The following is a 16920-nucleotide window of genomic DNA, read 5'->3' as shown; positions in this document are numbered from 1 at the left end:
ATCTTAACTGTCACTAAGAATATTTTGTAGAATTTTTTTCGATACTATTTCATTAATTCGTTCGACTGCTTTAATTCAAACCAATTCGTTCGACTGCTTTAATTCAAACCTCATCGTTCGTCTTTGAAAGAACCCTAAACAAATTACATGATCGTCTAAGAGTTTATTTTTATAATTTTTTTATACAATTTGATATTTAGATTCATCAATTATTTATTTGGTTGGATAGATGTTATATTATACTATTTACTAATTAATTTGTGATATCTAACTCTTATTTAAATTTAGAGAAATGAGAATTAATTCATCAAATAATAATTCATAAATATTATTTATTTTATTTTATAATATTATTGTATAATAAAAAATACATATTATTAAATTAAATATTAAATAAAAATTGAAAAAAAAAAGTTTATTTAAATTAAAAGAATTATTAAAATTAAATTAATTTTGTAAAAATACCGATTGCCTTTAAATAATAATAATATTAAAAAAATCACTAAAATTTTGATTTTAACACACTTAACTTGCAAGTAAGAAAAAAAAGAAAATAGAAATAGTGTTGTTGACGAGTAGAACGCCATTAGCCGGCGTCAAATTATCCGGTGGCCGTGAGCAAGGCATATGTGGGGTGGGGGTGAGGGTTTCTTACTTACTAAATCTTAATTGATTAAAGCAATAATAGTCTTCTTCTTAGTAACAACAGCTAGCTAGATCCGTAACGACGAGTGATGGAGAAGATGAATCAGGCTTATGAGAAGGTGAAGATTCTGGTTGGTATGGATGTCGAAGATCAACCGCCTCAAGATGAGACTTCTTTCGCATTCATGGATGATTTTAACGGCAATTGCACGCTTTCTACCAAGCAGGTTCCACACCACAACCCTTCTCCTCCTCCTCCTCCTCCTCCTCCTCCTCCTCTTGTCTACTCGTTATTATATCATTAGCGATGAAGATACTCTCACAAATTCACTAGCAATTATATAACACAACTCAGAATTGAATTGGAATTAAATATTTTCCTGTGTAGTCTATTACTTGTTCGTTTCTTCTTAGTCATCAAATTCAATTCATTAGCCCTACACCGGTTTAGATCAATGAGCTCGTGAACCACCATTAGTCTTTTAACTATGTAGACCATCATACACCAGCTGAGGTTTAAAGGATCTAGCCAACACATTGGAGATACTAAGAGATTTTGAACTTGTATTATTCCACTAGCTCCTTGTGGAAACAAAATTACTAAAAATACAGAGAGAAACCTATACCAATGTTGCAAATTTTAACAAAACATGGGGTATTATCCTTAATTGATGAAGATTGTTTTTTGGGGAAATACATGATCTTCCAAAAATGAGCCTTTTTTTAACTGATGATGATTTGAAGATTCAAGTGTGTTGGAGGATCCTCTTTGGCATAACCCTCTTGAGTATAAAAAAGATTTGATTCGCAAAGAAACAAACACTTTATGTGATCAGGTGCATTGTGTCCCAAAAGTTTTCAGCTTAAATTATTTACCTATTTGAGAGTGTCAATTGTTTCTGATTTAATCTAATGTAGAGTTTTACGTATTGGTACTCCATGGTACGTGACTGTAGGATAGCCAAAGCTTTTCTCATTTTGAAAAAAAAAAACGCTGTCTTATTGAATATTTCAATAAAAAGAGATGCATGAACAAACATGATAAAGCCAAGGTTTCTGGTAGAACAAAAGGCCAAAAAACATAAAAGAAGAAGAAGTTCATTACATGCCTTTCCTGCTCCATCCATAATCACCTGCTCTATTGGTTTGTGTATTAATTTGAAAACCTCTAAACATGCCTTGATAACTTGGTCCCTTCATTGTCCTTGGTGGTTAACATATGATAGTAATCTGTCAGTCTGGAAGTTTATTCTAGCTGAAGATGTTTCATCTTCCATTTACAAAGTTGCTTTCATGACTAACTAGAGAAGTATTAAAGCTTCATAATTAATTTAGCGAGAGTTACTCAGTTGTAATATCTTATACTTACTAATTCATGGTTTCTCCCTGTTAACAGAGGCTTTATGGGTTTGCAATATGCTTGGCTTCTGGTTTGACATTTACCCTCCTAGTAAGTTTTTGATTGTTGACAGCTTGCTAGTGTTTGGCAACCATAACATTTCTTTCCTCCCATGATCATCTCTGCCTTTATACTTTCCCAGTCATTTCAATTCTTTCTAATTTTCAAGCATTCAAATTGTCGCTTAGCAGTGGATACGAGAATCTTAGAACCTTTTCAAAACATTTTATGGGTTTCAAGTTCAGGTAGCGTATTTTACTGTGGAGCCATCTTGAGATCAAACTTGGTCTGCGCGCTTGAGCCTCATAAAAATGCTTCACCCTCTAGGCTTGATGAATGACTTATTAATCACGAACTTTGATTCTTTGAAAGGGTTTATGCTAAGTTGTTCATTGGGTTGATGCTAATGGCCTGCGTTTGTTTAATATATGAGTTATTTCCTTTTAATAAATGCTGAGAAGAAACCGTTGATATTTGGTACCCCAAACCAATACTTTCTAAGCTTTGGTGTTTTTTTATTGTCTGTTTTCTAGTCTTTAACTAAATCTTCTGGGTTTTTCCACATTTAATTGTGAAACGCGTTGGTGAAGATTGTACTATAATCATAAACAGTAAGGAATCTGAGTTTATTGCCACCCTTTTTTATGGCGCATTAAGTCGCACCTTTTTGTATTTAGGTCTCTTTATCAGTCATTTCCATTTCAATATTTATCAGCTAAAAAGTCGGTGGTTTTAGCCTGCTACTACTCTCAGATTATCGTAACTCAACGTATTGATAAAATTATACATGCATGTGGTCACTTGGATAAGTTGTTCTCTAACACATTGCATCTATGTAAATGTCAATTTTCTATCCATAGCTAGATTGGTTGTTTTATCCATATTTTTGTGTCATTGAAGATATTGTTGTTATTGGATAACTAAATTGCCTTTGCTAATATTCTTTGTAGTCGATGCTTGTTTTCTTCAAGCCAATCAAATTTGGAATAACTTTCACATTTGGCAATTTAATGTCACTTGGGAGGTATGTGAACCAATATATTATTAGTGGTATATGTTCTGAACTGTAAACTGGAGTCTTTTTTTTTTATGACAGCACAGCATTTCTCATAGGCCCTAAAAGACAATTTTCTATGATGATGGACCCGGTTCGCATCTATGCAACTGCAACGTACATTGCAAGCATGATAGTAGCGCTCTTTTGTGCTCTCTATGTGAGTGGATTATTGCTTTTCCATGCTTTTTCTTACAAACCCAAACTCGGATTTGGTTTCTGGTGCTATGATAACATTTCTGCTTTTCTGAATCAAACAGGTTCACAACAAGCTGTTAACGCTTTTGGCCATCATCTTGGAGTTTGGAGCACTTATTTGGTACGTCTTTGAGATTATATTATCCTCTTCTTCATCTTCTAGATTATGCTAATATAGTTTTCATGGTGATGAACAGGTATAGCTTAAGCTACATTCCTTTTGCGAGATCAATGGTTTCCAAGGTCATGTTGACTTGCTTTGACACGGAGTTTTGAGAGAAAGATGTAACTGAAATCTGATAGATCTTAATTTGTTTTTTTATAACATTGGGAGAAGGCTATAAAGATTTCAGATTAAATGCAAGACAAAGAATTTATATCATCTGCTGTTGTGAATTTTTTGGTATAAAATATCTATCTAACTAAATGTGAAATGATACAACAAATCATATACACAGGATCAAAGTGAAGTGAACCTGTAAGAGGCATACGAGAGAGTCCTGCTCCAGCTATGGTGTACGAGCTCAGCCTTTGTACTTTTTCCTCCGCCACCACCTCCTGCTGCTGCACCCATGGCCACACTAAGCGGATAGAAATGATCTGGCCAAGGGTGAGCCATTTTCGCATGGGGTGCCTTCTCTTCATAACGGTTTACATCTTCATATCTGCCACTGTGAAGGGCATCTGTGAGCCAGGCATCAAACTCGAAAGCCCAGCCAGGTACAGAACCATCAAATGACTGGCTTAACGCTCTAAGATTATGAGTTGCAGAGCCAGAGCCAATAATGAGAACCCCTTCCTCTTTTAGAGAGGCCAATGCTCTTCCCATATTGTAATGATAGGTAGCATCTTTGTCTGGCTGAATTGAGAGCTGGCAAACAGGGATATTCGCGTCTGGATACATCAGCATGAGCAATACCCAAGCTCCGTGATCCAGTCCACGCTCTTTATCCTCCTTTACTCGCGGAAATCCGGATGTTTCCAGCAATTCTCTTATCCTCTTGGCTAACTTTGGCGATCCAGGTGCAGGATATTTGATCTGTTTTTGTTGTTGTTGTACAATACAAGGAAGGAAGGATGAACAATAATAAGATTTCAGAGGCTTTTATAGAGATAGTATAGAGTGAGTATTGACCGACCTTGTACATTGACTGAGGAAATCCGTAGAAGTCATAGATAGTAGAGGATTCACCGGCGACGGCATTGACGGTAGGCTCTGCTGTCTCCCAATGAGCGGAGATAACGACAATTGCTGACGGGTTTTGAGTGAAGACTAGGTGTCGGAATGATTTGAGGAAGTGTCGAGCAGGGAGGGAATCGTCGATGGAGAGAGTAGGCGATCCGTGGGAGATGAAGAAAGTGTCGTTGACCACCATCACCGGTGATCGTGAATTGTCAGCGGTGAAATCTGTTACAGCATCTTCTCCTCTTCCCGTAAAGAGAAGGAGATGATGATAGAGAAATAGAGAGGAGAAGGCTGTTACGGCTATTCCTGTGATGATAATCAAAACCTCTGCTTTCATCTCTTTCACCCGCAGAGTTGCAGTTCCACCATTGATGGTTTGCTTACTCTTATATATATATTTGAAGAGCAAGTTGAAAGTCAAAAGAAGTTAGCAAATATTTTTTCAATGATTTACAAGAATGTATACAAAAATTAATTTCTCTTTGAAATTTTAAATACAAACAAGTTTATTTTTAAATTGGTAGAAATATGTTATACAAAATTATTATTTTAATAATTTTTTTTTTTTTGCTGAGATTTTGAAATAATTATTTTAGTTTGAAAAGAAAAATGGGTTTGATTTTTTATTTACTTTGAGAATATATAGAAAAAGAAAGTTACAATGGTGGTTAGGAAAAGAGTGAAAGGGTAGAAGTCCGCTAATATATATATTATTATGTTTTTAAGTATGGTATATAATATATATAATAAAAAACATTTTAAGTTAGGGCTTGTTTGATCACTGACCTATTAGGATAAAATTCAATTTTATTCCAAAATCTAACCAATCTTATCGTTCATCTATTAATTTCTTAAAATATCAAAAATATTCCTTAATTTTTTAATATAAATTAATTATTAAATAAAATTTTTATTTTTTCAGATTCATAATTTTGACACACGTATTTATTATTTTATATAATTAATATATTTTGAATATATATATATATATTTTTTTATTTTCAGATTCATAATTTTCGCACATAATTATTATTTTATATAATTAATATATTTTTTTAACCTCATTTAATTTATTTTATAATTTTTTTATTTTAATTAAAGGGCACTAGAATTTTATTATAAAATTATACTAATTTTTCATTTTTTTAGTTTATTATACTATATATATTTGTTATTTTTTTTTTATAAAACTCAACTACATTTATTAATTTTCTAACTATTAAACTAATAAATTGATCGAACCGATTTTATAATCGATCAAATCAAATCGACCAATTTTATAACCGATCAAACTGAATCGACCTTTAACCGCCAACTGATGTATGGAGATTTTAAAAAAACGACACTAACAATTTGGAATTATTTTTCGGTGAAAAAACCGAACAAACCGAACCGCTCCCACCCCTAATTTAAAATATATTTCTATAATGATATAGTTTTAAATAGCCCATTATACATTTATTTTTGTTTCAATTATACCTTAAATATCTAAAATCATTACAATGATATACAACTGTTAACTGTTGACGGATGGTTAAGAATAGACACAAATTCCTCTTATACTTGATATATTAATTTTTGTTTTTAGAAGTCCTATTGCGAGCGAAGTTTCGGTTTCATTTTAGATTACTTTTCAACTTTATTATTAAACGAAGATGGATCTATTTTATTTCATTTTCAACGATGTTGCAGATTAAAACGTCGATAATATTAATTATTTGTCTCATTAAAATTAAAACATCAATATTAAGTAGGTCAAAAAGAGTTGAAAAAAATTAAAAAATTTGAATTCTTTTGCTTAGACTTGTCTAATTAATGAAATAAATTTAATTTAAAATTTTGAATTACTTTTTCAACTGATACTTAACTGGAACAATTTAAACCTGACTCATTTGAATTTTCATATAAAAAATTAGTTTTAACTAGTTTTTTATTTAATTTTTTATTTTTATTTTTGAAAAATTTAATGATATATATATTTATTTAATTTAGAAAGTTAGGAATATTTATAATTATATTTTATTTTAATTTAAAATCTTTTAAGTGAATTGAAAAGTTTTAATCTTTAAATAAAAATTATAATTGAGTTATTGAATAAATAAATAAGATTTTATTTGAATTTGATATGAAAAATATGATTTAAATTATATTATGTAAAGTAAAAAATGAATGACAAAAATAGTTTTGTAATAAAATTTTAAATATTCTTTAAAATAATTTTCTTTCTCAGTTGTTATTTTTTTATTTTTGAGAAAATAAAAAAGATTGAGTTCCCAATAAAATAAAAAAGATTAGAGGGTTAAATAGAAAGACATAAATAACCTTGGAACATCCTGGGACTAAACGTTGGAGGGACAAAAATAACCGGACCGGGTTCGTTAGACAAAATCTTGAGATGAAAGTTTTTGTAACATTCATTCATTCATATTCATTCCTCTACTTATACATAACACATCAGTTCTCTCTCTTCCCACGAATGAATTATAAGTTTCCTTTCAATTTACTTCAAACGATCGCATCTTACATCAAAACCTAGCGATTATCCATTTCTTACCTGCAAGTATCTCTCTCTACTTCCATCTCTATTTGATTCAATAATGGCAAAACTTCTTATTACTTTTGATTTCTGATAATTCAATTGTTTTTACTTCTCTTTTTCCAGATTCCTGACTCTTTCTTATTGTAAGGTCCTATTGCATCAACATTCACCCACAATGAGCGGTGTTCCAGGTAAAAGACCGCACGAGGACGTTGGCGGCGGCGGAGGTGGAAGTAATTCTTCGGGTTCTTCCAAGTACCCCCATGATGATTCCGCCGCTGGGTATCCTAATATTGGTCCAAAGCTTCAACCTTCCGCAGGTTCGAGTGAGTATATTCATCATCATACTAATTCTCACTCTCATCCTCAGCCTATGGATCATACTCCCTCTCCGGATCCTAGGGTTCTTCCGAAGATTCCGCGTTCTGAATCGGCTGATAAGAGGCAAACGTTGTTTCAGGGTTATCCTAGATTATCCTCATCTACCAATGACTATCAACATCCTGACCACCCAGTGGCTGCTTTTGGTGAGAATAATAAGTTAGACTCGAGGGAAAACATTTATAACAGGGACCCAAAGAGTGAGAACCGTGAATCTGGGAGGGAGATTCGTGGAGATGATGGTAAAGACTTGAAATTTGAGAGGGAACCCTACCAGTCTGAACAACATAAGGGTGAAAATGTGAAATTGGATAAGGAAGGTTTTGGCTCAGGTGGTAATCACTTGCATTTGAAAGAATCTAAAGAGCACCATAGAATAAAGAGATATGCGGATACCCCTAGTGTTAATGCTGAGATGTGGAATGCTTCACGTAGTAATATGCATGGACCAGTTGAAAGAGATGTTGGTAAGGATGCTTTAGCCGAACAGAGGAATCCCACGGAAGTTCATGAGGCGGTTGGGGAGAATAAGGTGGACTTTAAAGGTGAAGATAGGCTTAAAGAGAAAGATAGGAAGAGGAAAGAATTCAAACACCGTGATTGGGGAGAAAGAGATAGGGATAGAAGCGATCATCGAATCAATTTGCAGATATCTAGTGGTGGCAGTGGTGAGACTAAAGAATCATTGAAAGAAGATCGAGAAGGTGAAAAGTGGGAGCGGGAAAAGAAGGATAGTGCTGCTAAAGATAAGGAAAAGCTCAAAGAACGGGAGAAGGATCATCCCATTAAGAGAGAAACATCTAATGGAGCTGATAAAGATGGTTTACAAAGTGAAAAGGAGTCTGTGGATGCAGTTGGTAAACCACCTGAGGTTGAAAGTGCAGGAACAGACACCAAAAGACTGAGAGAACATGATAGTTGGAAAACTAATGAAAAGGAAACCAGAGAGAGGAAAAAAGAAAGAGAAACTGATCTGGAAGGAGAAAGACCTGAGAAACGTAGCAGGTACACTGATAAAGAATCAGATGATGGTTGTCCAGATGCTGAAGCAGCAGGCAGTGAAAAAGATAACCATGGTGGTCAGCAACGTAGGCGCATGCTTCGACCACGAGGCAGTCCTCAAGGTTCAAATCGCGACCAACGCGTCTCATCTAGAACACAAGAAAACGATGGGTATATTTCTGTCTTCTTCTTTTTTGTGAAAATAGTTTCAGTATTTCATCATGAATTTATCATGCTTAGTGAATTAGTAGCATTATTTTATGATTTAGTCATACACAACCATTCATTTCTACATAAAGGTAGACATGAATACTCTAGCAGTATCTTCCATGGGAGAAAGTAAAGAAATTGACACTTAGTAAACCAGTATTCATCAATGCTTTAAATATTATATCAAAATTTTAGGAAATGCAATATTATAACTTTTATTGAACTATTTATTGATTCACGAAATGTCATTTTTTTTCCTATGATCACATTTTAATACTTTTTGCTTCATGTTACTGATCTACACTCTGATCATTGTTTATTTTCATGTGCAGATCTCAGGGTAAGCTGATTTCTACTATCAACCAGAACCTGTTATCTTCTTACAAGAATGCACAATTTCAGTTTCATGAGTATAATAGTTTATGTACTGTTTTGTTTTACATGCTTCAATCTATATGCACCATTTGTCCTCATAACAGTAATTTTAGGTATATAAAATTTGTTGATACTGATCCCACTGTTGCAGTGAAGATGGATTAAATGGTCTAAATAGCTCAGAGTTGATTCCTTAACAAACAAATATTTTTTTTTCTTTCTTTGAAGAAACCCTTAATAAACCAGTATGTAAGTTTAAAAGGGAGTGAAGTCCTCATAACAGCTGTCTCTAAAGACTGCAGCCTCTCTCATTGTCTTCACTACAATGGTATTTCTGAGCAAACACTAACTCGTTTTGAAATGATACAGAACAGTCTCTAAAATCTCTATGTATGCTCGAGAGATGCACATATTGGTTAATGTTGATGGATGCCACTTTTGTCCTCTTGCTAGTTTGTGGACAACTGCACTGGAAAATTGGTTATGCCTGCATCTGAGCTATGAAGCTTACATCAATAAGCCAGATATATGTATTTATGTGAACAACTCTATCTGTGAACCAATGGATTCTAACACCATTAGTGAGGTCTTGATGACACTTTCTAATGATTAAACATTTCATCATTTAGTTATACAAAGCTTTTTAATCTTCTGAATTGTGGATTCTCTAGTTTCCGCATCAGCTCATTTGTTACCGCATGAATTGTGACCTTACTTAAGTTGTCCATGAAAGGACTTCTCTTATTTCACTTTTTACCTACTTATGAAGGAGCTTCAGTTCTTTCTGCAGGTAAATCTGATGTATCCATTGTAACCTATAGAGTTGGTGAGTGCATGCAAGAGCTTCTAAAATTGTGGAAGGAATATGAGGCAACTCAAGATAAATCTGGTGAAAATTCTCAAAATGGGCCAACCCTTGAAATCCGCATCCCAGCCGAACATGTCAGTGCAACAAATCGACAGGTAGCATAGCAAATTATTTATAATGTTCTGTTTGTTATTTGATAATTGCATTATCAAGACTTGAAAATGATTCTAATTTCATGCAACCTAGATGATTTCTGCTTATAATTGAAAATTATGATTTCTGCTTATAATTGAAAATTATGATTTTTCGCTTGAAAGCATAAAAAGAAAAAGCTTTCAACCAAACCAGATCAAACAAGGAGCTCATTGTAAGCCTCAAATACAAAAGATAATATTTCGAAATAAGCTTCAATATCCCATTTGTGGAGATGTGTGTGAAGCCTCACATCTAATTTGCTTTCCTCCAAACAGAAGATGCATCCTTTGAAACACTGATAAATATCCTATCATTCCTTTTGCCACAAAATACTCTACATAGTACATATGAAGATGGTCACCTCGAATCTGCCTCCCAATCTTTGATTGCGTTAAAGAATCCATGTTAGGAAGAACTCTTTCAATAATAAGGGTTGTGATCCATCCAACAAAAGATTGTCCGCCAACTTTCATACTCCAACCCAAAAAGGGCACCATAGACAAAGATGCAACTAATATTCCACATGATTGAGGACAAAGGGAGCAAAGGCTTGCCAATTGGAACCCTTACCTTGAAGCTATTATCCACATTAACATCATGTAATACAAACTAAGCATGGAGAGATACCTTAAACATGATCATGTAATGTGGATTTCTCAAAATCTAGCCTCTTGGCACTTGAGGTGCAACTCTCCCTCACCAAAAAAGGGAAAACAAATTTTATGTAATCATGTCAACCTATTTGGAGATTTAGTAGAATGTTAAAGCAAGTGCCGTGTATCACTTAGCCCGAGTATAGTGTAATGCCAAATGGCAGGAACATAGGTATGATGGTGTTTAGTTATCTCTTCTTAGGTTGTCATTGGGATTATTTATCTACAAATTGCACAGGCTTGCAAATAGCTTAAATAGATGTACAAGGTGATATATACTAGTGCACAGTAATTTTAACATAGGTATGATGGTGTTTAGTTGTCTCTTCTTAGGTTGTCCTTGGGATTATTTATCTACAAATTGCACAGGCTTACAAATAGCTTAAATAGATGTACAAGGTGATATATACTAGTGCACAGTAGTTTTAACTTGAGTTGAAATTGTTATCTTTGATCACAAAGATACCTATTTGACTTTGTGGAGAGGGTTTAGTTATCTTTGTGAAGTTTTTAGCCTATTAACCTTGGGAAATTTTTTTAGCCTATTAACCTTGGGAAATTTTTTTAGCCTTTGAGCTTCAATCTGAGTTCACTATATTGACTTGATGTATTTTAAATATACATTCTTTGTTTGTAGGTTAGAGGTGGCCAGCTATGGGGAACTGATGTTTACACCAATGACTCAGATCTTGTTGCTGGTACAAAATCTTATAGTTTTTCAATTTTGGCGATGCCCAAAAAGTTTATTTTTATTAAATTTGAAGTACTTTTAACTATTTTCCAGTTCTCATGCACACTGGGTATTGTCGACCAACTACCTCTGCTCCACCATCGGCTGTTCAAGAGTTACGTGCTACTATCAGGGTGTTACCTCCAAGAGACTGTATGTCTTCAAAGAAACTTGGTTCCTTTCAGGGCTAGCTTGCATTTGTTTAGAACAATTGCAACTGATGATTCTGACTAAATATGATTGATTTCTTGCATTTGATAGTAATTTTAATTGTTTGTCCAGGCTACATTTCTACTTTGAGAAACAATGTCCGATCCCGCGCTTGGGGTGCTGGAATTAGTTGCAGTTACAGGGTAGAGCTGTGTTGCATTTTGAAGGTGACTTGTATTTTCTTGTAACTTTTTTGAACTTGTATGTCGCATGTCTTCGATGTAGATGATTCAATCTTATTGAAGTTCTTTAGCCACTTGTTGCACTTTGCAAGCAATTTATCCCTTCTATATTTCCCCAGAGAGGAGGCGGCACAATTGAGCTTGAGCCTTGTCTTACACAAACATCAACGGTGGAACCAACTCTTGCTCCTGTTGCAGTTGAGCGCACAATGACTACAAGGGCTGCAGCTTCTGTATGCCCTTACTCTGCTATCTGCTTACCTTTTCTGTTTGGTGATAAGCTTGGGCTTTTATTTGTGCTTTTTTATTATGCAGAATGCTCTAAGGCAACAAAGATTTGTACGGGAAGTCACGATACAGTATAATTTGTGCAATGAACCCTGGTATGGCTTTAGAAAAAAATGACAGCTTCTTATCTCCTTCCTTTTTTTCTCAATTCCTTGGTTTGAATTCTTTTCTTGTTTTAACATTTTAGGATTAAATATAGTATAAGTGTTGTTGCGGATAAGGGCTTGAAGAAAGCACTGTATACATCTGCACGACTAAAGAAAGGAGAGGTTTTGTATTTAGAAACTCATACACGGAGGTATCTTCTCTTTAAAACTTGCATATCTCACTTCTTTGGTTTATTGTCTTGTGAAGAAGAACTAGACCAATATTCTTCTTCTTGTATTGTATGATTTGGCTTTCCATTGAGATAGAATGACAATAGCCAACAATTGTACACTCAAATTATTCAATCATATGTTGGTTTTTAAATTTGATACAAGATTTGGATGTGGACCCAGATGAGATCACGTTTGGAAGTAGGACTTAGTCAGAGGTCTCTTATCTGGATCCGGATTCAGATCTAGATCCAAAAGCATAAAGTGTTTATAAATGGTAATCAGCATGAACAAGTTTTGAAGGTTGTACATAAGTTGTTTATTTATGTGATTGAAAGGTATGAGCTATGTTTTATGGGAGAAAAGACTGTCAAGTCCCAGACACACGATTCAGAGCAAAATCATGGCGGCGTACACACAACAAATGGTGAACGAGGATCAGATGGGGTGGACACTATTTCCATTGATGTTTTTCGGTGGTCTCGTTGTAAGAGGCCCCTTCCACAGAAAGTCATGCAATCTCATGGGATCCCTTTACCTCTTGAACATGTGGAAGTAACTATCTTTCTCTCTTTCTCTATTGAACATTTTGGGCCTTTTTGATATAGGGTTATTTTCAAATTCGAAGGTTATTTGGGTAAAAAAAACCTTAATGGTATAAATAATAATGAATGTATATATTTTTCTAAAATAAGAGTATTTTTGTTAATGATTTGAAGAGATATTTTATGTGATATTGGGTTATTTGTCATTAATTCCAAATAACCCACATCAATCAAACAAGGCCTTGAGTTCCACAGATTTTGTAATATAATTTTTTTGGTCTTAAACTTTTAAAATAGGTGTTGGAGGAGAATCTTGACTGGGAGGACATCCAATGGTCACAAACTGGTGTGTTTTTGGCAGGAAAAGAGTATCTTCTTGCTCGTGCACATTTCATATCTCCTTGAGTGAAGCTTCATCCATGGCTTGTTCTAAGCAAACATTAGAAACCAAGTTAATTTTACAATTGGATATTCTTAAGATGTTAACATATCAAGGATTATTAAGTTATTTTCATTGTAGTTTACACCATAGATTTGAAATCCTATTTTGATTGTATTTAATGATGACAAATCTCCTAAATTTCCATGCATGTGAATCTACTCTCATTGCCAATTTCTAGTTTTACAAAAAAAAAACTTTAGAAATTAATTTTAGGCTGCGTTTTGATAACAAATTTATTTTGTTTTTATTAATGGTCTTAATTATAATATAAAGTACTCAACAAATTTATCACTTTTTTGTATTGAGTTCATTGTAATTGTAGGAAATTTCCCTCATAATCAATCAAAGAACTTAAGAAATATAACAGCAAGAAACCAATAAAACAACACAAGATTTGATATCGGAGTTCGACCCAAAAAAGATGGTCTACGTCTCCGTCGAGCTCTGTTACGAACTCGATTCCACTATCACAATTAAACGTTTCAGTTACACCTCGTTCTCATATATATCAATCACACCTTTGAAATCTCTAACCCCCTTGTGTGAATTACTCATATATATATATATATAAACAACTTGTTCTAACTAACGTAACAAACTTAACAAACTTAAGCCTTTGACACTTTAGTTAATTGGGCCTATTTAATTGGGCCTGACCCATCAACTCAATTTCAACAATCTCCACCTTGGGTTGAAGGGTCCTTCTCTTGTTCTAGTGAAATCGAATATGTTCATCACTTCATTGCTCGAAGCCTTCATTGCACTAAATCTCTTGAACTCTAAGCAAATCCAAACAATGCCTGAATTTACTTAGAGGTAGTACCTTGGTTCCAACATCAGCCGGGTTATCTTCTGTTCCAACCTTGTTGATTGAAACCACCCCTTGTGCTATCTTCTCTCGAATGAAATGGTGCTTGATATCCACGTGTTTTGTTCTGTCATGGAACACGGGATTCTTGCACAAGTGTAGTGCACTTTGGCTATCTGTGAACACCGTCGCAGGTCCTTCGAACACCTTCAGTTTTGCAGCAGACCCTGAATCCACATTGCTTCCTTTACAGCTTCAGTTGCTGCGATATATTCGGCTTCTGTTGTTGATAAGGCCACTACTGATTGTAACTGGCTCTTCCAACTGATACAGTTACCGTTCACCAAAAAATAGAAAGCTGAAGTTGATTTCCTTGAGTCTTTATTTCCTGCATAGTCTGAGTCCACGTAACCAATTACACTAACATCTGTTCCACTTCTTTTCTTGTAACATATCCCCACATTAGTAGTCGAGGCTATGTATCTTAGTAACCACTTCATTGCGAGCCAATGTTCACGGCCTGGAGTTGCCATAAACCTGCTCAAGACACTAATCGCATGTGCCAAGTCTGGCCCGGTACAGACCATTGAGTACATCACAGACCCAACTGCACTTGAATACGGAATCTTTTCCATGTAAGTCTGATCTGACCTGGTTTTTGCTGAGTTCACAGACGACATCAGATACTGATTCGTGATCGGCAACTTTGCTGGCTTGGCTCCTCGAATTTCGAACTTGTCAATCACCTTCTCGAGATACCCTTGCTGGCTGAGAGTCATTACACCATTCTTCCTGTATCTCTTAATCCTTATCCCAAGAATCTTAGCAGCTTTGCCTAAGTCCTTCATATCGAACTCGGAACTTAGAACAATTTTCAACTTCTTCACACTAGAAGCTTCTTTGCTGATTAGTAGCATATCATCTACATATAGCAGAAGATAATCAGCTTCAAGTATATTCTTCCCTCTAAAGTATAAACAAGTATCATAGCTACTCCTCATAAAGCCTTGTTGAGTAATAAACGCATCAAACCGTAAATACCACTGCCTTGGTGATTGTTTGAGTCCATACAACGACTTCCTAAGCAAACACACCATGTTCTTCTCTTGCTGAACTTTGAACCTTTCTGGCTGCTCCATGTAGATGGTTTCCTCTAAATTTCCATGAAGAAACGCAGTCTTAACATCCATCTGTTCTAACTCAAGATCGAACTGAGTTACCAGCGAGAGCATTATCCGAATTGTTTTGTACTTAACAACTGGTGAGAAGATCTCATTATAGTCCACTCCTTCCTTTTGAGAGAACCCTTTAGCAACTAATCTTGCTTTGTACTTGACCCCCTCCTGAATCGAAGTACCTTCCTTGATCTTATAGATCCACCTGCACTTGATTACAGATTGTTTGACAGGCCTTGGAACAATCTCCCAAGTTGAATTCTTATAAAGTGAATTCATTTCTTCCTTCATAGCTTCCATCCACTTGGATCTATCACTAGAACTCAAAGCCTCTTTGAAATCTTCCGGCTCAGTTTTATCTAACTCAACTGCTGTCATAAACGCATATGCCAACATATCGGTATAAGCTGAGAACCCATACCTCTGGATGGGTTTTGGTTGCCTCCTTTCCCTGTCCCTTGCGAGTTGATAACTAGCTTCCGACTGAGCTGTAATTTCCTCGTCTTGTGCCACAACAGGTTCAACATCTGTACCAGTAAATTCCTCCTGATTATCAGCAACCATTTCAGTGTTTTGATCTGAAATCAATGGCTCCACCTGACCATGATCCCCTGCATTAATCTCCACTTGACCAGTCCCCTGCTCGCTTTTACCCAAGTCACCTTGATTAGATTGATTCTGAGAGAGACACACAAACTCCTCTTCATTGAATACTACGTCCCTGCTGTTTATGGTTTTAAAACCACCAGACTGTTTTAACCACAGCCTATAACCTTTCACTCCTTGAGGATACCCAAGAAACACACACTTCACACTTCTTGGCTCTAATTTGCCTTCTTTTTGATGAGCGAATGCTGTACATCCAAATGGTCTAAGATGAGACAAATCTGGAGGTTTACCTGTCCACATTTCTTCAGGAGTTTTGAACTCAATTGCTGTCGACGGACATCGATTCACCAAATATGCTGCTGTCATTACAGCTTCTCCCCAGAAAAACTTGGACAAACCTGCCCCGAAAAGCATGCATCGAGACTTATCTAACAAAGTCCGATTCATTCGCTCAGCAACGCCGTTTTGCTGGGGTGTGGATCGAACTGTTCTATGTCTTTGAACCCCTAGCTCACGACAATGACTATCAAACACTTCGTTGCAAAACTCTAACCCATTATCTGTTCTTAGGATCTTTAATTTTCTACCTGTCAGATTCTCAACCAAAGTCTGCCATGTTTTGAACTTCTAAAAAGCATCACTTTTGTGTTTCAATAGATAAACCCATACTTTACGAGAATAATCATCTACGATTGACAAGAAATACGAGTTACCTCCATGCGTCGATGTTTTCTCAGGACCCCATAAGTCTGAATGGACATACTCCAACACGCCCTTGGACTTATGAACCCCGGTCTTAAATTTCTGCCGATGCTGCTTGCCTAACACGCAATGCTCGCAAAAGTTTAGACCCTTGACTCTATCTGAGCCTAATATATTCTTGTCGCTGAGAATCTGCAAACCCTTCTCACTGATGTGACCGAGCCTCCGATGCCATATCGTGGCCTTCCTGTCTTCATCTGAAACTAT

At 35.3% G+C, this 16920-nt stretch overlaps 3 protein-coding genes across 7 annotated transcripts; 2 read left to right on the top strand and 1 right to left on the bottom strand.

Moving 5' to 3' along the window:
* Positions 1–514: 514 nt before the first annotated feature.
* LOC124915483 (vesicle transport protein SFT2B) lies at positions 515–3683 on the top strand. Of its 3 annotated transcripts, none has more exons than XM_047456206.1 (7): positions 515–640; positions 710–872; positions 2042–2095; positions 2995–3068; positions 3141–3258; positions 3359–3417; positions 3494–3683. In XM_047456206.1, the coding sequence occupies exons 2-7, from the start codon at positions 735–737 to the stop codon at positions 3570–3572; spliced, it is 522 nt and encodes a 173-aa protein (XP_047312162.1). In that variant the 5' UTR covers positions 515–640; positions 710–734; the 3' UTR covers positions 3573–3683. The 3 variants fall into 3 exon arrangements, with proteins under 3 accessions (XP_047312162.1, XP_047312161.1, XP_047312160.1); XM_047456205.1 differs by having other exon boundaries at positions 701–872; XM_047456204.1 differs by lacking the exon at positions 515–640 and having other exon boundaries at positions 666–872.
* Positions 3684–3754: 71 nt separating this feature from the next.
* Positions 3755–4964, bottom strand: LOC124915482 (extradiol ring-cleavage dioxygenase-like). Its single transcript, XM_047456203.1, has 2 exons — positions 4436–4964; positions 3755–4335 (listed from the first exon to the last, which is right to left on the bottom strand). Exons 1-2 carry the CDS (start codon positions 4817–4819, stop codon positions 3757–3759), a joined length of 963 nt encoding a protein of 320 aa, XP_047312159.1. The 5' UTR covers positions 4820–4964; the 3' UTR covers positions 3755–3756.
* A 1944-nt stretch (positions 4965–6908) lies between these two features.
* Positions 6909–13523, top strand: LOC124913923. Of its 3 annotated transcripts, none has more exons than XM_047454361.1 (12): positions 6909–7038; positions 7145–8575; positions 8947–8954; positions 9768–9952; positions 11283–11343; positions 11430–11528; positions 11658–11752; positions 11887–12000; positions 12083–12150; positions 12243–12353; positions 12711–12927; positions 13215–13523. In XM_047454361.1, exons 2-12 carry the CDS (start codon positions 7197–7199, stop codon positions 13320–13322), a joined length of 2445 nt encoding a protein of 814 aa, XP_047310317.1. In that variant the 5' UTR covers positions 6909–7038; positions 7145–7196; the 3' UTR covers positions 13323–13523. The 3 variants fall into 3 exon arrangements, with proteins under 3 accessions (XP_047310317.1, XP_047310318.1, XP_047310319.1); XM_047454362.1 differs by having other exon boundaries at positions 6922–7042; XM_047454363.1 differs by lacking the exon at positions 6909–7038 and having other exon boundaries at positions 9780–9952.
* The last annotated feature ends 3397 nt before the right edge of the window (positions 13524–16920 follow it).

Source organism: Impatiens glandulifera, chromosome 9 (assembly GCF_907164915.1).
Source record: "Impatiens glandulifera chromosome 9, dImpGla2.1, whole genome shotgun sequence".
Lineage (NCBI taxonomy): Eukaryota > Viridiplantae > Streptophyta > Magnoliopsida > Ericales > Balsaminaceae > Impatiens > Impatiens glandulifera.
This window is presented reverse-complemented; position numbering and strand designations above follow the sequence as displayed.

Excerpts from the sequence above, each read along its gene's own strand:
- LOC124915483 (XM_047456206.1), top strand. The coding sequence starts at position 735 with ATGGAGAAGATGAATCAGGCTTATGAGAAGGTGAAGATTCTGGTTGGT. Across the intron at positions 873-2,041 it reads GCACGCTTTCTACCAAGCAG|AGGCTTTATGGGTTTGCAAT; the intron begins GTTCCACACCAC and ends CCCTGTTAACAG. Across the intron at positions 3,069-3,140 it reads AATTTAATGTCACTTGGGAG|CACAGCATTTCTCATAGGCC; the intron begins GTATGTGAACCA and ends TTTTTATGACAG.
- LOC124913923 (XM_047454361.1), top strand. The coding sequence starts at position 7,197 with ATGAGCGGTGTTCCAGGTAAAAGACCGCACGAGGACGTTGGCGGCGGC. Across the intron at positions 9,953-11,282 it reads TCAGTGCAACAAATCGACAG|GTTAGAGGTGGCCAGCTATG; the intron begins GTAGCATAGCAA and ends CTTTGTTTGTAG. Across the intron at positions 12,354-12,710 it reads TTAGAAACTCATACACGGAG|GTATGAGCTATGTTTTATGG; the intron begins GTATCTTCTCTT and ends TGTGATTGAAAG.
- LOC124915482 (XM_047456203.1), bottom strand. The coding sequence starts at position 4,819 with ATGAAAGCAGAGGTTTTGATTATCATCACAGGAATAGCCGTAACAGCC. Across the intron at positions 4,336-4,435 it reads TTCCTCAGTCAATGTACAAG|ATCAAATATCCTGCACCTGG; the intron begins GTCGGTCAATAC and ends CAACAAAAACAG.